At 39.4% G+C, this 23,172-nt stretch overlaps 1 protein-coding gene across 1 annotated transcript in view; it reads left to right on the top strand.

Annotated features, from left to right (window-relative positions):
• Window positions 1-22,671, top strand: part of tmem132e (transmembrane protein 132E) — a 129,699-nt gene extending 107,028 nt beyond the window's left edge. Inside the window, exons 10-13 of the mRNA XM_042338583.1 lie at window positions 3,142-3,347; window positions 4,952-5,228; window positions 7,796-7,987; window positions 17,266-22,671. Coding sequence (XP_042194517.1) covers window positions 3,142-3,347; window positions 4,952-5,228; window positions 7,796-7,987; window positions 17,266-18,474 — 1,884 coding nt within the window. The 3' untranslated portion in view covers window positions 18,475-22,671. The remainder of the gene's footprint in view (window positions 1-3,141; window positions 3,348-4,951; window positions 5,229-7,795; window positions 7,988-17,265) is intronic.
• The last annotated feature ends 501 nt before the right edge of the window (window positions 22,672-23,172 follow it).

The following is a 23,172-nucleotide window of genomic DNA, read 5'->3' as shown; positions in this document are numbered from 1 at the left end:
TGTGGAATTGTATTGTGCTTGAATCAGCCTTAGAGCCAAGTTACTATCCTGTTTGAATGATAATGCCAGAAATTATAATGCATCCCATGGAAACACCTTGATTGAATATTTCTTAGTAAGGCACGAACACAGTTCACATAAGCAGACAACATCTTGCCCTTTTACGGCTTTCTGTTTTTGTAGGACGACCTTTTCATAATGTAAGAAAAGAAACTAAGTGGCAGTGTTCCAGCGATGGATAAGGCAGCCTTAGTCTTGGTCAAGCATCCACACCCTCACCCATTCCTACGATCTAGGAGGGTCCCTTTTTTCTGGCACAGGGGTAGGACTCTTGCCTCTGAGTCAGAAGCTTGTGGGATCCAGCCCCATGTCGCAACTTGGGATCATATACTTATACTAAGCTGACACTCCATTGCTGGGGATGTATTGCATTGTCGGAGGTGCCGTCCTTCGGATGAGGCATTAAACCAAGGTCCTATCGCCTGTTCAGGTGAACGTTAAAGATCCCATGGCGCTATTCAAAAAGACAAGGGAGTTTCTCCTGATGTCCGGACCAACAATCCCCTAAACAAAGTTGGTCACTCACTCCATGGCTGTTTGTGGGACATTGCTGTGCGCAACTGGCTCCAGCGTTTTAATAATAATACTAATAATAATCCTTGGATTTGATAAAGCGCTTTTCACGTCGGAGGACGTCCCAAAGCGCTTCACAGAACACACTGTAAATAATAATAATAATAATAATCCTTGCATTTGATATAGCGCTTTTCACGTCGGGAGGACGTCCCAAAGCGCTTCACAGAACACACTGTAAAGTGAATTGACTGTATATTTGTGGGCGAACGCGGCAGCCAATTGCGCACAGCAATGTGCCACAAACAGTCGTAGATTGAAAATGACCAATTTATTATTGTTTTGTGTTTTGGAGGGATTATTATTAGGCTCTGTGTGGAGTAAGGAAACTTGGCCAAGGTTTCGCCCTCTGCCTGGAATTGAACTCAGATCTCTCGCTTGCAAAGCGAGTGCTCTAACCACTCAGTTACAGGACTCCACAATTTTGCCCGCAATATACATAGCCAATCCACTTTATGGCATATTGCTTTGAGACAACTCAACGACTACCTTATATGGGCTCTGTAAATCCAGGTCGTTAAGATATACACTAAGGTGAGATCCCAGTAAACATCGCTGAGGCACTCAACTTAATAATGTCTCCTGCAGCCCCTAACATCTGCCTTCTGCATCCTTCCCTCAGCCAATCTCAAATCCACATTATTTTTTGCTTTGATACCCAGCCGGGCATCCCAGGATTTGTGAGGCAACTTGAAAATCAAGAAGCTGTTCCTTAAAATTCATCTTATAACTGTTTCACAACAAGCCAGCAGTTTCATGTTAGAGACCTCTGAACTTTCTTCAACCGCGTTGCTCTTTCTATTGATTTAAGTTTTTTTAATGAGTCTGCAGGAGTGCATTAGAAGGCTGAAACATGCTGACACAGCCTCGATGGTTAACAATTTGTGGTTGCAAAAAGCGTTCATCCAACAACCAGCTTGTTTTAAATGCAGTGTTTCACATTTAGAACCAAAGAGGTGATTTTGCGAATTAAGATCTCAAAGAGCAAAGATACTCAAGTTTTCAAACAAGAAAGTAAGTGTTCAAAAGATTAAGTGAATAAACTAAAATACATTCCTCAAAGGTATAATTAAATCTTTAATGCCCACAGTAATGTAAAGGTCTGTATCTATGTTCAGTAACTGCTTTGAGATTGTTTAGCTATAATATAATTGTACTGGGTCATTAACCTAAGTAACATTTCAGATTCATTTGCTTTCAGCAGAAAATACCAGTTTGAGTGCAAAGATCTTCTCTCACAACAATGTACAACTTTGTAGCATCTTATAAAAAGCCTGTAGTTGGAAGGCTGTGAAACACTTGGCTGAATTTTGTGCTCATCAAGGTGGCAGATGAATGTCAGAAATATGTGACAAAAGAGGTCTTTGTAATCTGTTTCCTGAGCCGGATAGGTCTGCAGTACTCCCAAGGCAACTGCAAGTGCACTGTGATTGGGAGGATTTGGAGGGGCAGACTGGGCACTGGGGAGGCTGGCTTTTTTCCCATTTGGCTCCTGTCACTCCTGCAATCCAAAGGCTCGGTTGTCCTCGGTGGACAAGCAGCAGAAAGCTTACCAGATAAAGCTATGCGGTTTTAGCTGGTTAAACTCCAGGGGTAGCCCAACATATACTCTGGGGTCCCAAACCTTGGCTCTCGCCAAATGCGCTTAACACTTTCCAGAATTAGTAAAGCAGAGTGTGTTCCTCCAGTGTGAGAGTCAGATTCCACTCCAGACACAGGGAAATTTCCATTTATAATTAGAACCATAGACCTTCACATTACAAAGAAAGCCATTCAGTGTTGTGCATATATACAATGGCGATGGGTTTCAGCAAGCATTAGACATCCAGCTGGACTAGCTTCATACTTACAATTTAAGGGTTATTTGTTACTGAATATATGTTTAGGCAGTTTTTTTTTCCTTTTATCTAAAGTGATCCTTACAAAAGTTGTGTCACAAAATACACAGTGAATCCATTTTACAGTATCTTCTCTGAAGCGCTTTGAGACGTCTCAATGATGTCGCATACATGGAAATCTCTGGTTTGGTCTGATTTTGGTACACTTAAGCATGATGATGGATTTCTGCATGTCAGACTTGAGATAAAATGGCAAAACTTGGCAAACTTAATTTTTGTACATTATTTCCAATGGTATTATAGGCCAATGCCTCCCATTTTACAAAGATATTTACAATTTTTACATCTACTTTTTTTTATAATTAACTCAATTACTTTTAATTCATGTTAACATGATAAAGGTATGTTCCCAGAATCGTATGATGGGATTTGCATAATTAATGAAATCACATTTTAATCTAATTAGAGATAATACGGAGAAATATGAAACAAAATGAAACTTCTGTTTGTGTCTGTGTAAGCAATGCTTTAGTTCGGAATTATGAGGCATTTACATTTTTGGTTTCAGCTCTGAATACAAGATTGTGCTGCTCTGTAATTCAGTACGCCCAGAGCAAAGCTTCCTTTTATTCTGGTTCCTGTTCATTCAGACTCCTCTTTTTTCACACAGGTCTCCAAAGGCTGCGATTACATCTTTGTGAGTGGTAAAGAGTCTCGAGGCTCAATGAACGCTCGGGTCGTTTTCAGCTATGAGCACTTGAGTGCCCCGCTGGAGCTGACTGTTTGGGTGCCAAAACTTCCTCTGCAGATTGAGTTGTCAGATGGCAAACTGAGCCAAGTAAAAGGCTGGAGGGTTCCCATCCTACCAGACAGAAGGTAAGTAGCCCAGATCCATTCGCATCTTCCAATCAATAAAGTAGAAGCTATTTTCACTGAAAATGAGCAGTAATGTGAATCATTTCCTCAGTGGAATGGAAGAAACAATTATTTTGACTGAATACTTTCAGTTCAAATTTTAGTGACATAAATAGGTTTTTGAAAGTCATTATACAATCCTTCAGATTTACAGCTTAAGCTTTTTTTTAATAGAACATTACAGCACAGAAATGGGCTATTCAAATCTGCACTGGCGTTTTTCTCCAATTAGGGTTAATTTAAATCCATAGATTCAATAAATGAACAAAAAGTGCTGTGACAAGTGCTGTAGTTCAGATGAGACATTAAACCAATGTCCCGTTTGTCTGTTCAAATGGATGTCATGATCCCATGATACTATTAGAAAAGAGAAGGTAGTTTCTCCTTCTGTCCTGTCCAACAATCTCCAGTTAAATTCACTTTATGGCTATTTGTGGAACATTACTGTGAACAAATTGGCTGCTTCAATTATCTTCAAACACACAATCACTTCACTTTACAGGAGTTACCTATGAAGCGCTTTGAGACTTGTATCTCATCACGTGAGATGTGAAGCCCCACATCTGGAGTTAAATTCACTGTCTAGGCTGACACTCCAGTTCATAATAATAATAATCCTTGCATTTGATATAGCGCTTTTCACGTCAGGAGGACGTCCCAAAGCGCTTCACAGGATATACTATAAAGTGAGTTGACTATATTTTGTGGGCAAAACGCGGCAGCCAATTGCGCACAGCAGCGTCCCCACAAACAGCCGTGGATTGAGTGACCAAATTAAGGAATTATTAACCGCGGAAAAGTGATCTAACAATTGTCTAACAACCGACTTCCGACTTACTGCTAGATAAACAGGCTGTGGAGTAAGGAAACCTGCCCAACATTTCGCCATGCCAGGAATCAAATCCAGATCTATTGCTTGCGAGACAAGTGCTCTAACCACGGAGCTACAGGACCCCACATTATTCACACTAATTGAAAATTTTCCAGCTAGGACTACCCTACCCGATAGGGATTTGACTTGTAGGGCTAACAGTAGCTGAGTGGAAGAATCCCTGGTCTCATTCACTGGTCTGTTCCTCCAGTCCTACCCGATGAACCAGACTGTTATCATCAGCATATTTTGACATGATATAAAATATGTATTTTTCCTGGTTTCCGCACTGCCCATAGCAGTGGTTGGAAGGGAATAGCTGGAATAGCTGGTTCAGTGTGCTTGAAGGAAGTTGCAGAGGTTAAAGTGGGGCAAGACCATGGAAGTTTTTGTACTTGAGAACAAGGATCTTGAACTCAATCCACTGGGGATGAGGAGCCAGTGGAGCCAAGCGAGGGTGGGGGTGATGGGCTCACGGAGCCTGGTGTGGGAGAGGACATGGGCTGTAGAGTTCTGCTGTTGTGTAGGGAAGAGCTAGCAAGTTTGGTGAGCAGAGCAGAGCACTTTTGGCCATCTTTCCAACCCCCTGGTCTCCCACCCCCACCGTGGTGAACCAACTAGAATATGAAGCACTTTTAGATTTCCTCCTGATGTGAAAGGTAATTGTGTATACTGTATGTGCTCCATGTTTCAGAGCCACCCGTGACAGTGAGGACGAGGATGAGGAAGAACGAAGCAGAAGTCGAGGTTGCACACTGCAATATCAACACACATCAGTGAGAGTGCTCACCCAGTTTCACACCACCTCTTCAGAAGGCACCGATCAGGTCATCACCATGTTGGGGCCTGACTGGTCAGTCGATGTGACTGACTTAGTCAGTGGCTTTATGGAGGTAGAGGACACAAGAGTTGCCCAGATTGTCAACAGCAATGTATTGGCTGGACGAGAACCTGGAATAACTATGTTCAAGGTTAGTTTTCTTCCATTCACATTTTCTGTTTATTTACTTTTCTCCCCCTCCCTCGGGTTAGATGACATTTCAGGACAAGTTGAGTTGACATGTATCAGTCTGGAAAAACAATATAATAACTTGAAGTCTCATGTAACATGCATCTTGATTTAGCATGTGATAGTAACTGCCATTCCATATTACTATTCCAGCTTCCGATAGCAGTTTCTCTCATTAGCTTCCCTCCGGAAGATTTATTACTATGATCCCAATAATAAAAGATGGGCCCTCTACATATATATAATAAGATATGGTGGGCTGTCGTTTGGCAATTGCCTTGCTACATGCTACAATAAATGGTACCATACACAATGACATTGCCAACAGATGTCCTTACAGGTGGCTTACAGACTGCCTCGAGTATCTACTCAAACTTTACATCGATGGCACCTCTGCAGTCAGTAGCATGAAGGTAATGTAGCCCGAGTATTCAATGTCAAATTTGAAACTGAAGACAAAATTGACTATAAAAGCAAGGCCAGCTTGAGTCAAAAACCTTGACCCTAATTTAACAACACATGGGCATCAAAGCAAGTCAATCAACTATTTTCAAAATGAATGACTTGAAAACAGAATGTTTTTGAAAGGAACTAATTACATAGGATCAAAACTAGTTTTTGCTTCATCATTAAACTATGCTTCCCAATGCGCTACATTTATGGGTATCTTTGATGACTAAAAAAATTGATAAAGTCCAGATTTTTAGAAGACAGCATTTGCAAATGAACCGAGGATTGTTTCTCCAGAAGCGAGCACTGATGAAGAGAAGACTGTCAGACTATTGAACAAATCCTTTGATCAGTTATATAACATTGAGGTAAACGAGCAATCAACTGCAAAGATAATTGCTGAAGCTTTGAACTTTGGGAGATTAAAAAGAAATATATATGTACTTAAACAAGCTGTAAAAGGCAAATGTTATTAATAAGCATCATCAGATATCTTTGTGAGAGCTGATATCCCGTTGAACCAGATGTAATTCATACCAGCTAACTTGCTGTTGGGAAAGGGGGATATGAATTGTCGTTTGTCTGTAAGAAATGATTGTTGTATTTAGGAACATTTACTTAAAAATGAGATACTTTATGAAGTTTCTCCAATTAATTTTGTGAACAAGAAATAGAACTTTCAAACATTCTGGAATTGTATCTAACAGTCGAGCGTAGCACCACTAAACTGAATGTTTTGCGCCGTTATGTGGAGAAGACATTCATTACATATATTTATAGCTCGTCTAGGATCAAACATTTTAAATATTGGATTCTTCCCATCTTCAGCAATATTCACATACACATAGAATATATTTCTTCAACATCATAGGTAGGAATACTACTCCTTTAAATATTGTTGTGGCTACAATTGATCTCAGCAACACAGTGTTATGAAGGCAAATGCAGTTTTCATGTGTGTGGGTGGACATTGGGTGAAGGCAGACTGACTAGCCTGCCAATAAACATTGTCAAATCTCACATATGACCCCTTGGATGAAGTACAAAGGGAAGAGGTATTCTCCAGTAGAAGGGGAAAAAAAGTGCGCTATATAAATGCAAGTTGTTGAATCATGCTATGGTACCAGGCGGTTTTGTCCTGTGTTTGTCTACACAAGGGAGTCTGTTGTCACAGGAAGGTCAGGAGAAAAGGCACAAAGAGGAAGGGATAGCAATTTGGAGGTAGCATCAACCCATGCCAGTTGTCCAACAACAACAACAAAGTTACATGTATACAATGCCTTTCACGTTGGGAGGACGTCCCAAGGTGTTGGACAGTCAGGGATTTGGACCCAAGCTGGGGGTTGGGTTTAGGAGGGGTAGGAGGGTGGCTGAAGCCACGGTCGAAGTGGAGGGTCTTGAGATGTACCTTGAAGGAGGCGATTGGTGACTATAGAGAAACCAATCCTGACTGTCCAGCTCCTTGGGACATCCTCCCGACATGAAAGGCTCTGTGCTAATGTCATGTGTTGTTATTGATGGGCTCAGGACCCTCAAACACTCTAACCCTCAATGTGGAAGCCAGAGCAGAACACAGGGCATCAGATCTCAGTCTGACCTTTCCCAAGGGAAGATCTTCATTTCTATTTAGGCACAGCTCACAGTGAAGGTGAATTTGATTTGTTCCGAACTGTATGAATGAAGGAATTGATAAGTCACCATGCTCCTCACTGGAGCGCGTCTCACAGACACTTACCAGCTAGAGAGAATACAAATGACGAATGTCTCAGAGCAGATTGCTATCCACACACTCTTTAGTCACATGGCATAGGAAGTGCTAAAGAGAGGATATAACGATAAAGACGAGGAATAGATCATTATTTTTAACAATCAGCATGAGATAGACTCGCAAGGACTGATAATTTCAGACACTGACAGTTTTTCAGGTGCAATCATAGGCTTGAGCTGGTGAAAGGGATATAGTACGCCAGAAATGCAATACTCTGAATGTCTCTATTAGCTGGAAAAGAGAGTTGACTTTTCATTTGTCAGTGTGTTAGAGCTTTGCCAGGTGTCTAATTTTCATTTCAATCTTTGCAGGTTGTCTCTCCGCTAATGGAGGCTGTACTGGGAGAAACATCGGTGACTGTTGCTGATGATAAGGTGACCATTACTGACCTCCGAGCAGAGCTTGTCTCTGGTCTGTCACTGAGTCTGGAATCCAATCCTGGAAACAGTCATACTTTCATTGCCAGGACAACTGCCCGTCAAACCCTGCAAACAATCAAACAGGTAGAGTGATCTTGTCAATTAATCAACTTGAGAACCACCACTATTAGCAAAGTCTAGAAGAACATTACCTTTGTAAGACTTCTTATCACATCAACATGTCTCAAAGCACTTCATAAGTAATCACTGCCAAGTATATTGAATGTTTTCTAGGTAAACATTTGGACCAACAGGATCCCACAAACAGTCCTGATTATTCAGGATGATTGTTGGCTGGGATACTAGGATTAACTTTGTTTTCTTTTTGATGCATTATAAGAATATAAGAATTCAAGATACACATCAACAATTAATTTAGGATGATCACCAAAAATAGTCCCTCCAATTCAACCCCTCCCTCCCCACTTTTAAAGCTTGCCTTAAGACTTGCCTCTTTCACTACACTATAGGCAATCTTTCCCTCCCCATCTTTTCACCTCCTTCCCCCCCACTCCCCACCTTTGGCTTTGGGTGCCCAGCCAGCTGTGTAAAGCCTTGTGAGATGTCCTTCAAATGTGAAAGAACAATATAAATATAAATTGTATTTTGCTGTATTGGAAATTACTGAACTAACATTACCAACTCATTATGAATCTCAATAGGACCCATTATATGTATTATATACATTATGATTCCTACAATCTCATTGCTACAAGTGTAAACAGGTTTTTACATTGGTGGCAAGCTACATCAAGGGTTCACTTCAAACCGCATTCTCTGAGTGACTGGTGACCCTCACAGATGAGGCTAACTGGTGCTTTTAACATGTTTACCTGTAAACAGCTGAATAATCATATGAAAAATTATGTCTATAAGGTCAAATGGACGGTAGCTTTCGTATTATAGATACTGATGGATAATAGTAACTCCGTAATGACCATGTGTGCTTCAGTGCGATGGAGCTTAAAAAAGACTGAATGAAGAAAGGGATAACCCCTAATCTTCAGTATTCGCTGTACATCCTCTGAACAATTAGAAAGTGAAGCAAACATCTCCTTTCACATTGGTGACCTTGTCTCTGCACATCTCTGAGTGGTTTATTGTGGATAATGTGCATCACCAATTAGGACCGGAAGGTTCATCCTCCAGTTAACCTGGGCAGAGAAATCATTCAGCAGCTATCATATAGGATATTTTTAAAAACATTTTAGCAGTAACAAGCAATCACTGTTCAGAGATCGAGTCTTGTATATACACTTTGTGTGAACTTAAATGGCATTGTTATGCTATGAGTGTTTGACCAGATTCATTCGTGAAGTATTCTACAGCAGAGCATACTGTAGAATGCTCTAACTATAGCATTCTCTGAATAAGTCTAGCTATAGTCTCGCTACCAATTCAACACATCAAGCAGTTAGATAACGTCTGTGCTAGATTTATTGTAGCACAAAAGCTTTGCTGTTTTGATATCAATTTTTATTTTGGGTCAATTAAACCAATAATAATTTATGGTGCCAGACTTTGAGAGTCGATGCAAAGACTTGGGCCATCTTCTGCTTACTAGCAGGAAGCTTTTACTGTTGTCTGTACTTCACTCTGTGTGCACTCGCTTACCTTGAGTTTTAGTAATTTAGCTGTAGGTAATTAGGAGATTTCAGGGTTTTTTTTGTCATTCGGGTGTCTGTCACAGGCAGAAACATATTATCATGCTTAACAGTATCTAAACCAAACTGAGAGTTCCATGCATCCCACCTATACATGGAAATTCTCAAGATATTTATTGGAATGGAGTCTTTTTGGAGGGACGCGTTTTGCTTACCTAATTCCAGAGAGTGTTAGGAACAGGTTGGCAACAGCCAAGGCTTATGGACTCATAGTGTGTGTTGGGAGTCCAAACAGGTATAACCACGTAGCTTTCCATTGGACGCATTGTCCAGCAAGGTTTCCCACTGCTCGTCCAGCTAGGACAACCCTACCCGATTTGCAGTGCACAATTAGGTTGCCTGCTAGGCGCTCAGAGCTGCCGCATTGTCTTACATAAACAGTCACTCCGCTTAAATCCTACAAAGCACTTTGGGATATCCTGTTTGTTCCTCATCCCCTCCGTTCCACCAGCGATGACCTTGCTTTCAGCCACTACTCCCCGAAACTTTGAAACTCAATCCTTGCCCCCTTCTTTCCCCATTTTCAGATCACGCCTAAAGACCTTCCTCTTCGACCGTGGCCATGGTCACCATCATGCTTGGCTTACAGTTCCGCACAAGAGTGAAGTAATATTGTTGTAGAGTAAAATAAACTTTACTTTGTGCTGCTTGAAATTGGCAAACTTTAGAAAACTAATTGCATAGTGTCAATATGCAAGGGATTTCATACGTGTTCATTAAAATGGAATAAAAGTAAGTAGGGCAGCTGGTGGGTTGCAGACTGCAGACCATCATAAATCAGTTTCTAGTACTACAGCAATCAGTATATCCACAATCAGCAGTGAGGTGCCCATAGGGCCCGAACATAATTCTGTTCCTTTCCTTCTGTCTGTTGGTATTAAAGGGCAAGGAATCTTATTTTCCACGATTAGGATTCTGTTTGGATTTGATAAGTTCTGATCAGAAAAGTAATGAAATTAATTCATTGTTTTACTTTGATTTCTGACTGTGATATAAACCTCCTAATTAGTTTAGAGTGAAGCACTTCTTAACAGGATTGCCGTGAGCTGCTTCCCTTCCACTTGGCCTAATGCACTATTTGCATCTTAATGGAGTTGGCTTTAGGGTATAATCTGAAACTATACTTGACATTGGATACAAATCAAAGGGCAGCTCGGAGTGTGGAGATTCAATACAATTATATGCACCGGAGCAAATAAATACTAGATTTTTAATAATGTTCTCTCACTTCTGTGAATTTTATAGTCACATTTTTTAAATTAATGCATTCTTTATGTACATAATGATTTGCTTTTTCTGACTCACGCTTAGAAGTGGAGATATTATTCTTGTAAATAATATTAATCTTTGCATTTGATACAGCGCCTTATCACGTCTTTGAGACGTCTCAAAGCACTTCACAGAATATACTGTAAAGTGAATTGACTAAATTTATGGACTAGTGAGTTAATCCATCAGCATTAATCAGATGATGCTTTATATTAAAAAGTTCAAGTAGGGTGGAGGTATTCAAACAAAAAAAAGAAGAAACTGAAGCATCTCAAACTTTATGATTTAAAACAATTAAGTGTCATTTTCGGAGGTTGTTTGGGGTTAGCAAAATAGCCATGATTTGGGATCATTCATTGACCTCTTGTTCATTTTAGTCTTACAACACTCAAGTCTAGCATTTTTCCAGTCAGGCTCTCCGAGACTGAACTACTTTATACTTCCAAAAATATTTTATGAAATTTGTAGGAACTCATTGATCAGCTGAGAGTCTTGATAGAATTATTCTTCAGTATATGTGGACTTCTAATCCAAGTAGCTCAGTAACTGGGCATAACAAAAGTGGTAGAAAGGTTATTGATGGTTCATTACATACATCTCTTAAAGTTATTCCAGCAGCTCAACTTCTTCTCCCAATGGCTTTTCAAAACAATTGCTTATGCTACAACAGCACTGATTTTCCGAACCATAAATGATGTGCTTAAAATTACAATTAGAAACCACAAGCACATTTAACTCTGCCTCAGTCATTCTTAGCAGAATGAGAAGCACAATTTCAATATAGATAGGCTCAGGGTTTTGGGATTCTAAGTCAAATGATGCATCAAGTTTGAATGGAAAGCTAAACATAGTCAACATTAGTTTTACTACAAGCTGATGCAACATTAAACTATATGTCTCCAAATTGAGCGCAACATTTATGCATTACTACAGTTGCAATTGTTCCTTATCCTATCCAAGGGTTCCTTCAGTAAACGGCTCTGAAGCACTCAGCATTGGTAACTCTCAGATGAATGGGGAACAGACAATCTATCCCTTGGGTGGAAAAGATTGCTTTTTAAATGACCTAAATATCGTCTTTGAACTTGGTCAGAATTAACAGTAATAGGACTGATAACCTAGCCTTTTTGCTCATTTACATTTTGAGTTTGGAGAGAATTGTTACTGAACTTTTTAATCTTCAAATTGAACATGATCTTGTCATGATAAAAATTCAGCGCTTAACACAAGTAGAAAATTATTTTACTGTTTGGCTCTATTATTTATTCTGCCTTTGCGAGTTTTAAGACAAACTGATTATTGAATGGAACACAAGCATTATCAGAACATGCTACTTATAGGCTAACACTTATAATTCAGTTACCTGAATGAGAGTCAAGAAATTGGTATTTAACCAGGTAAAAGTGTCAGTGAGCATTACCATTGGGACATTGTTAATTTAAAGCATTCCAAACAAATCTCTCTAAGGTGGTTAGAATTGGATAACTGTCAAGATTCAGATCATTTGTTTCTCATCATTACACCACTAATTGCAATTAAAACCAAAATCCAGTGTTTTCACAAGATCGGTTCAGGTGAAGAAGGCCCTTCAGCAAGGTTGATTTCATCCTTACAAAAAATCGACTTTACCATCCTCTCATCAAGCTGTTCCTTATTATTATTATTAAATGAGTCCAACACCCTGACTTTGACAGCCCTTCTGGGTAACTCATTCACCTACAGATACACACTTTAAAGCAAACTTTGAAGCGCTTTGAGCCACACTCCTGACATGAAAAGCTCTAAATCAAATACAAGGATTATTTATTTACTGATTACCTGGTGCGTAAATAAGTGCTTACTGGTATCTATCCTTAAACCTTTGTATCTTGAATCTGTGCTCTCGTGTTCTGCTGAGGCTCTTAATATAACTGAAGATAGTTCCATTCAATACACCCATACAGATCCGAGCACTGTACCCAGTTGTGGCATAGTGTAAATCTGGTACAACATAATATACAGTACAAAATCCCAATTCACTTCCCTTGTCACATAATGGAATAATATTTATTTTACAATGACAGTGCTACCTGTGATGGTATCATTTTTTCTTCATTGAACCCACAAGGAATACTACAGCACTAGTGAATCAATGTATGGGGAGGTGGGGGGTGTTATTGAACCGTTCTGTACTTCCAATTATGAAATCTATTATATTAATTCCAATGAAGTTACAGGAAACCAGTCTGTCTCTGGGTGATGATAACCTTCCTTTTATGACGTTTGCTGTCAGTGTGAGATCAGGCTTATAGCCTGAAGAAATAAAAATGCAATAAGGTCAAGGTTAACTGGAGTTTAGGGCAGCATCAGAATTATAAGCTTCAGTCAGCGTGTACAGAAGATAGTCCAGAGTCAGACTCGGGATGCAACGTACTACTTTCTCATTTCCATCCAAATGACCAGTGTGGGGAACACTGAATAGTGAAATTGTTATCAGTGGTAAAAGATTACATTTCAAAAGCTTTTGACTACATTACAGAACTGTAAAGACTGTCTCCAGTTTCAAATTAAGTCTAGNTTTTTTTTAAGACCACAAATTATTGGTGGTCAAAGCAACCTTTTTTTAACCTTATGTTTCAGATTATTAGTCATTGCAAGAACAGCAATATTGTTATTTTTTTAATGGGTTGATCTGCTGTCACCTGTGTGGGTGAAAGCCTGCAGGTCAATTGCCCGCAAATTGGAACTGTACTTAAATAATAAATATGCTGCTGCTGCAATTCAGAACAAATGGGCTCCTCCGGTCCATCATACAGGAGACAGATGTCGAGGAACATTTAATGATTATTTCAGGTCTTTCATGAATGTAAAAGCCTCATAACTCTTCATCCTGCAGGCATGAGTTATCGTAGTCTTTTCAAATCAGGACAAGAAGGCCTGAAGCTCATTGAATAGCTGGTAAGCTATTCTAGCGTCACACTACTCGGTCACACTAAATATACTCCTACTAAATATAATATAATAAAATACACCCTGTTTGTTTATGGCACTTTTGGTCTGTACATCGATCCATTGTTACAAGGTGGCCTGCGTTCATCATGTTTACAGTGATTTTAATAGAAACCATTGTTTCAAACCATCTTAGAAGACAATCTTACAAGAATCACCATTACCATTCTTGCAGAATCTTTTGAGTGTCTGCATTCTCTATATCAGTCGTGGCCAGGCTATATGGTCGCCAACACAATAAATTTTCCTGATCGAATGTTTCTTAATTGATGCTATAAATCAAGAAATATTCAATCAAGAAAAAACTGAAAACACAGTTCAGGATCGAATATGGACTTGTGCATTTTGTGGCACACACCCACTGCATCTCCTTTTAGGGATAGAATAAATTGCCTGTACTTGGCAGTTAAATATAACTGAACTGCTGACTGGGGTGCAGGGCCTTATTTATAATGGCAAGCACTGCAGGAAAGTCATACGATGATGCCCAAAGGTATATCCAGCAAAATTATATTCTACTCAGCAGAAAAAATTGCCAATGAAGGATATTCAATAATATGTGGTGGAGAGTGACAAATATACAAAATCTCTTATTCTATAAAGTATAAATTGGGAGTATTTACCATTGAAAACTCTCTTTCCAAGGCATGTAGAAAACAAAAATTATAAGTGGGGGGAGGAGGTGAGAAGTACAACACTGTAATAGTGGTTATTGAGTCATTTTTGGTAGCTTGTAAGTAATGAGCTATATTATATTCATTTCTCATACCTGGGACATTTTAATATGTTTCGAATCATTAAGATCTAATCATCCTTTTGAAAGAACGATCTTAAAAGCCTGCTATTTATGACAAATGTTCACAAAAATTGTTTTTCACTTTCAATGGGAAATGTATCATTCCCTTTGGCACTAAAATGTGCTCTTCTTGTGCTCATCAAGGTGAAAGATGTGCACGGCCTAGAACACTTACTCCTCCATCATTGACATTTACTATTAGCATCAACCTCTCTCCTTGGACAGCTCCAGCACAGAAACATGAAGGGTAAAGATCCTTCTGTTCTACTCCAATATTAAATGTTAATCTAAGTGACAAAGCAATTCAGCACCTTGTTAAACCCATATTTGTAAGCACTCTCATCATCTTTGTTTTAATTGAGTGAAATTTACATTTTCTTGAATCATAGTACAGTAGAGATTACATGATACAATAAAACTCTGAGACACCATTTAGTCAAGTTTTTGTCTGCAATGTCAAGTCTATACAGTCATTTTTTGTACAGTGTAGGATTAGAGTCAGAAATAGAATATAGAAAAAGAGAGAAGGGTTGCGAGAGAAAGTCCATTCTTGGTTTTGGTGACAGGTGGAGAGGAGAAAGAGGCAGATTTTGTTTGACACAAACTCTTTGGTCAAGCACAAGTCATTAAGTAGGCTGCAAATGCTGTGTTATCAGTGCTTATGACAGTTTATATGTGTCAGACTGTCTTGAGACATCTCAAAATGCAAAGCTTATTATAATAATAATAAACCTTGTCTCAAAGCATTTCACAGAATATATTCTTGTAAGATACTGTGTATTTTGTGGGCGAAACTCGGCAGCCAATTGAGCACAGCATAAAAATTCCTTATGGTGTCCGTGTCCTTGTGGAACATCCTTTGGGTTAGATGCTGCAATGGTGATTATCTGCACACAGAAAGATTCAAAATGATATCAACTCACATAGGGTGGTTTGGGATGTCATGGTGTTGCTGCATAAGGGGAGGTTGAAGCCAGATTCATTTTTACCATGTAAAGAGTATCACGAAGATCCATTGGATATGATTTATATCCCACTCATGGATGACTATAAATCATACCTTTCTTCTTAAGCTAGCTCATTTATGAGATATAAATCATATGGCATGGGTCTTAATAATGTATTATCTGTATATGTCCCAGTTGGTGGTGTCAGTTTTATTTATAGCACTTGTAGATAGGTTTACAGCTAAAATATGAACCAAGAAGTTTATATCCTTAAAAAGTTGCAGAGGGTCAGGTGAGGTTGCTTTGAAATGTAATTACCATTACAATGTCATATCTGGAAAATGATTGTTCGACGATCAGTTGGGCTATAGCATTAAGCCTCAGGGCCGATCATTACAAGCCTCTTAAGTACACAGTTACTACACTTCACAGGATTTCCCGTGAAGTGCTTTGAGATATCCTTCTGACATGAAGGCGTTATTTGAAATGAGAGGATTATTATTATACACCCATAACTCCCACCCTCGCCAAGCTCTGTCAGCTCCCAATATCCAAATAGATTGAATTCCAGACCCTTGTTCTGAGCTTCAAATCCCTTCATAATCTAGCTCTTTGCTGCTTCTGCAATCTCCTCCTATTCTGCTCCTACCCTCAGTTCTTATAAGCCGGGTATACTGCTCTTTTCTCAGTGCCAATTTTCCTGTCTTTGGTGGCCAAGCTGTCAGGCACTTGCTCCCCCTAGTTCTGTTATTCTGTCTCCCAAAAACCTTTGCTTTGTGCCTTCCTTCTACCCTATTAAAAATTGACCTCTTTGACCATTGCCTTTGACTCTTTCTCCTTTTTCTGCTCAGTGATCCCCATGGTCTTCATGGTCCTTCATCTTATGTGAAAAACACCATATAAGTGGAGACTGTTGATGGACCAAAATGGTCAACAGGAAGAGCTGGCTGCTTCCTCTATCTTTTCCTACTAAAGAGAATCGAATAATGCTTCATGTCTAAAATAGAGTATATTACATTGAAGCTTCCTCTTTACATAAATATTACTGTATGTTTGTGAATGAAGAGATGTGTTTTTCAAAATGCTGTTTAAGGAGCAAATTGTAGCCTCTGTAAATCCCATACAGTGAAGGAGTCTGATTTATTGAAACTGTGCCAAATTCTGCTGCACTAAAGCCAAGAAAAGGTGCAGCAATTATCAAGCTACACATTTGACAATTCAATCCTTTCTTCTATATGTTACATTTTAATCAAATCTATTGCGTAATAACTTCTAAAAGGATATTCTGTGAAATTATACAGTGGTGCTGAATATTATAATGGAAAATGCAAATAAAGCAAAGGTATAAAGGATTTTCAGCTAATGTTATTCTCTAAATGAAATGAAAACCTTCTGTCTCACAGTCTTTGAAGTAGTTCTCTGATTTAATGGATTACTTGGAGAGAAAAACATTTCAGAGCTCAGAACCGACTGGCCAATTCTTCGGTTTTAAAGAGTTTCCATTCCATTGATGAGCTTGATGAAGTCAGTTTAAAATCCTGAACTGTAGATTTGTACTAGCCACGTACTGCAGTCACTGGTTAGTGGAATATTTCAGTTAGTGTATAAATGTATATAAAGTCCTACATTTCCAGATCACACACATTTCAAAAATGGTGTAAATCATTATTAATCATAACTTTTTTGTGTTTTTATTAGGAAGGTGTCCTGAGCACATGGATTTTTTACAGCGACAATACAGCAGCACCTTTAACTCTGTTTGATGTCAGAGACTACACACTGACAGTTAGCACACTGGATAATAAAGTGGTCTCGACGTCCCACAATCCTGCCTGGTCTCTGATCACAGCAGAAGGGGAGGGTTCAGGTGAAATGATCAAGGCAGAACTTTTGATCTGTGAAACATGCCAGAAGATCAAGCGCAAGAGTGTGTTGTCTGTAGCTCTGGTCAATGTGAAGGTGCGTTTTGGATCAGAAGATGGATCCGAGGAAGATTCAGAAAATATCAATGAAGATTACGGACCTGATGGGGATAAATTTGAAAGTGATTCCTTTGGGCGGAGACCAAAGGACAATTTGATGCCAGGCACCTCATCTTCACAAAGTGACCGTGAGGAAAGTGCTGTACGAAAAGTCAGTACAACAGCAAAGTCAAGTGTAGAAGAAAGGACAGACCCTCGTGTGGGACCAGGTAGGGGCACTGATGGCATGCAGGACAGTGGCGCACACTATGATAACACACAGTTGCCCAGCATTCCTATTGACATCGACAACACAGAACTGTCTAAGGACCTGCCTAAAATGAATGACTTTGCAGATCCAAATGATTCAACACCACGTGGTCTGACAGACTTGGAGATTGGAATGTATGCATTATTGGGGGTCTTCTGCCTCGCCATACTAGTCTTCCTAATAAACTGCATTGTCTTTGTTCTCAAGTACAGACACAAACGCATTCCCCCAGAAGGACAGGCCAATATGGACCACTCACATCACTGGGTGTTTCTAGGCAATGGGCAACCCCTTCGTACTCAGCCCGATCTCTCACCACAGCCCGAAAGTCCCGGCAACCCTCTTGAAAATATCCAGACCTGCTGCCACAGTGACCACCAGAGCAGTGGCAGCTCACAGACAAGTGTGCAGAGTCAAGTTCACAGCAGAGCAGATGGTTCATCTGGGAGCTCAGGAAAGGAGCACAACGAGGATCCATTACACTCGCCCACCTCCAAACGCAAGAGAGTCAAATTCACCACCTTCACCACACTGCCGTCAGAGGAGCACGGACTCGCCTACAACTCCATCCCTATAGCTGATGAGGAAGACATTGAGTGGGTTTGCCAGGACATGGGGCTCAGAGACCCAGAGGAACTACATAGCTACATTCAGAGAATAAAGGAGATTGCCTAATGGCTGCTTTCCCTTTTGCTGCATTTATATTTACGACACTTTTCACACGTACAGTTTTTGTTCTGCACACGGGGTGGGAGGCTGCGTTGCTCGAAGTCCAGCTGACCAAGAAAGCACTATCATATAATGCTTGTGTGGCAGTTTATAAACAGTGGCTATCGGCTACTGATGAGGTTACAGTAATTAAGGATTTGCAATGAGAAGCTGGCCAACCCTATTGCAAAGATTATAACCTACCGAAGGTCGTATTAACAATACATCTTAAGGGAAATGGAATCCCTTCTTATTTATATAAAATGACTGCTATAGCACAGAGACAATAATCTGCCAATAGTCAAGCAAAGGAATGCTGGGATTGCTTTGTGTAAGAACCAGAATGCAACAACATTGGTGTCCTGTAAAAATGCTGGATCTTAACTTGGATTTTAATAGGCATCAGACTGTGCCACACACAAGGGATTAATCTGAATGTGTGAAGCAAAGATCAAGGCTTTAAACAAAGTGGAACAGGTTGCCAGGAACCAAATTTATTGCTTAACACAAAGTGTCTGTCGAATGCAGACAACAAAGAGTAAATTTTAAATGTCCTAATCACAATTTGGATTTGTGGTCAGGTTAATGTTTCGGGAGTGTCCATTTCATCCAGATTGAGATCCATTCAATGTCAGCCGCTGAAGCTGCATTAGCAAATGAATTGCTTATATCAGACCCAGGTACAGTTTCTGTGGTTGTTATAAAAGCCGAATGCTTCACACGTACGAGTGTTTAATCAAAGTGATGAAAAGAACATCTTTCTCTGTATTTGAAAAACAAATTATGGTGTATAAGTTCTCAATGAACTGTGACTGCAGCAATCTACAAACAGTACATCTCTTCCACTGATCTCATTTTGTTTTCAGGGAATAATTTTAATTTAATATTGTATATTTTCAGTGCCACGTGTTGGGTATGCAGGAACAGAAATGTTCATTTATATGAGCTGTCTTAATCCACAGCAGTGGAAATCAATTTCTTTGGATCTTAAAAGAAAATCTCTGTGGCCATGGGATATGTAATTCTGAGGCATTATCGGGTAAAGTGTCTGGAAAATTAAGACTTCTGAAAGGAATTTTCATCATTTTAAATGGAGAAACAAGCAACTGCTTCAAATAAAGTAAGCTTAACAGAAAATTAAGACCCAAAGGACCATTGCCTTTATGCAAGTGGAAGAGAATTAGCTCACTGAGAAACGGATGATAATAATCGTTGCATTTGATAAAGCGCCTTATCACGTCTTTGAGATGTTTCAGAGCGCTTCACAGAATATACTGTAAAGTGGATTGAATGTAAATTTGTGGGCGAATATACATCCATTTGACAGAGATCTCTAAACTTTTGGCAGTCATCTGCATAGCCATTTCATCTGGTGAATAATCTTGGCCAAATGTGTGGTAGTAATGGATACAACACACTGTTGACCATTGTAAACACAGAAATTAAAGTTATAGTACTCCAGTGTATGTAAATCCTAATTTTCACACACTGTTGTCAACCTTATAGCAGAATAAAACTGTGCTTAAAGTGACAATAAAATGGATTGCCAGATTTTTCAATGCTAAACTTAGCTGACCTTAGCCAGGGCAGTAGTTGGTGTCAGGGATGTGCTAGTGTGAGAAAGAATCAAGCTGGCTATTCAACCCTCCCACAACAACACTTGTATAGTGCCCTTCACGTCGGAAAGACGTCCCACCCTCTCCTCTTCCGTGGTGAACAATTTGCCAGCATTCACATTGCAGGTTCACAGAAGAATAGTCACCTGAGCGAGTAGGGGAGAGGAACTGATACCCAACGACTTCAGAAGAAAGAAAACTGTAGGAGTTAATATTAAAAATACAACTAAACCCCTTGGATAATTAAGCTGAAGGCTGGAATTGTATTGGACAGATCTTTTCAAAGGTTTTTTTTAAAAATGAAAGGACATTATTGTCAGTGTGGAAAAACGTGACAAAGCCCTCGTGGAACTTGTGCATATGGCAATAAAATATAAAACTTATAGCACACAGTATCATATTTCAATCTGATGCCCTTGACAATCTTTGAATATGACAGCCAACAATCACAAGGTAAGAAACAAGATTGGTTTCTATATATTGTAAAATGGTGGATGATTTTTCTGATTTGGGACAAGGAAATCACTTTGATACTGTTTTTGACAAGTCTTGAGTTTCATAGAAGTTGGTTTACTGGAATAATGGGGGAGGGAAAATGGTGTGCATTAGAATGTGTAAAAGTGTTTAAACCATGTGTGGAATAGAGGGAATATACAGTCAAAAATATTAATAAAACAGTCAATCTACAGATGAAGATGATGAAAAAAAACTTGACTATTTCATTGTTGAGTAACTTCTATTCATGTGGTAGAGAGAGACTTCTGAATGCATTAAATATGCTACTGTCATGTAATTACTTCTATGGATTGCCATCGCTACTTTCGCCCAGTTAACCATTCAATTGCCTTGCTGAAAGCACTATAAACACATGCATTTTAGTGCCATTAATAGGGCTTCTCCATAGTATGTGGAGGAGAGAGCCTTGCTTAAGTCACAGTGCTTAAGTCATGTGAAGAGTAGCCCAGGTTAATCATTTAGGGAGTGTGTTACAATCTCTGAAGGATCTTCCACTTAATTTTCTGCATAGCACTAAATGCTAAATATTCATGATAACATGGTGGAGCAACTGAGGACCCAAGTTCTGCTCAAGATTCTTCTCCAAGATCTAGTGTGTTTTAATTATATTATCTTTATTAAGTGTCAGCTTGGCTCAGCAATAGCACAACAAAGGTTGTGAGTTCAAATGACACTGCGGGACTATGAACTCACATACTCTAAGCTGACACTCCAGTGCTGGGGCCGGTGTTGCATTGTTCGAGGTACAGATCCTTAGGGTGAGATATTAAACCGAGGTCCCGTCCGCCTGTTCAAGTTCTGGCCAACAATCCCCCAAATCAGAGTTGGCCAACTTGCAGCCCATGGGCTGATTATTTTATGCGTGGGTAATACAGCCCACAGACCACAAGCTTTCAATGCCCACCTGCTTCCCCCCCCCCCCCCCAAAAAAAAATGGTCATTCACTCTTTGGCTGTTTGTGGAACATTGCTGTGTGCGATTTTGCTGCTCCATTTGCCTACAAATACACAAACACTCCATTTCACAGTAAATCCTGTGAAGCGCTTTGAGGTGTCCTTTCGAGGTGATAAGGAGCCATACCAAATGCAAGGATTATTATTATTTACAAGCTTCGATCGTAAGAATGCAGTTTGTTCTATGCATTATTTCACATAAAACCTCCATCCTTGAAACTGCTTCATTAAATTTCAGCTGCGCCTCACTCCTGGGTAATTACAGGAGAATAAAGAATATTGCTACTGTATTAAAATGTCACAAAGCAAAGTTGCAATTGAAATAAAAAAAGTTGATTATTTTTTAAAAGTTCTATTTATAAGCGAGAATATGAGTGCAGCAGGAATAGAACATTACCAATTAAATTCCAGCCCTTGTTTTAACAATGTACCTGTCTATGGATTACCACCTGTTTAAGTGACAGCAATTTTTTTTCTTTTTATATATAAAACATTTGAACAATTAATAGAAGCTGTTCCAAAAGGTAATGTGGAAGCTGGTCAGGTGTTTGACTTTAAATGCTGTTATGCTAAAGGTGCCGGACAAATTAATGTCAGTGGGACATTGTCAGTGGAAGGGACAGCTATGCTTACAACAAAGCTATCGCAGAATCCCTTACATTGTGTGTGTTTGTGAGTGAAAGAGAGAGAGAGAGAGAATGAGGAGCACTATCTGAATACCTGTAACTTTTCACTTTGTACAGTCAAAATCTAATCTTCCTGTAAGAAAAACTGTATGCATCATAATCTTCAAACACACAGTTATATCTTTGCTTCAACCCTTTTTATTAGTTCTTGAATAAAAGTTTAAAAAAATGAAAAAAAATTGCCAGCAGGACTTTTTGTTTATATGTATACTATTGCTCATACAGGGGCAAACTGTGCGGAGAAATAAAGCTATTTATTTATACAGCAGCCAATCCTGTAAATACTCTTCACTATAACATCATGTTAATAAAACATTAGGTGTATTCTGTGGTGGGCTTGTTACATTGTGACTTACCAAAATGTCTGTGTCCAAATAAATAAAAAATATAGGATTCTGGTTGTGTTTTCATTGGAAGAAAAAACCTGGAAAAACCATCCAACGAGGCAGTGCTTGCCTTGGTACTCCGTAATAACTTCACGTAGTTTAAGTGCAAGTGAACAGAAGACAGAAAAAGAATGAGCTGTTTTGTTCAAACTAGGTACAGGGTCTGCTTCGACCACCCGCGTCAGGTACCAGAATAACATGCAAAAAAAGTTCTCACCATTGTTTGGGGGAAAGAAAATAAAATTGTCGATTCATCATTGGTTGACTTTAACTGAAGATAACCAATAATAGTCCTTATTTGTGATCTCGCGCTTACATTTGATTTTGTTTGCAGTTCTAATTACTAGATCCTAGTTTTAGTTTCCAGGATCAATTACAGACAGCCTCAACTTCTCATTTTGGCATCCAGCCTGACATCAACCAAGGTCAGTTTCACAAAGGGTCTTGGACCTGAAAGGTTGACTCACTTTCTCCATAGATGGCTGACCTGCTGAGTGTTCCCAGCAAC

Source organism: Callorhinchus milii, unplaced genomic scaffold (assembly GCF_018977255.1).
Source record: "Callorhinchus milii isolate IMCB2004 unplaced genomic scaffold, IMCB_Cmil_1.0 Scaffold10, whole genome shotgun sequence".
Lineage (NCBI taxonomy): Eukaryota > Metazoa > Chordata > Chondrichthyes > Chimaeriformes > Callorhinchidae > Callorhinchus > Callorhinchus milii.
The sequence above is the reverse complement of the archived record's forward strand: the minus strand, read 5'-3'. Positions and strand labels throughout refer to the sequence as shown.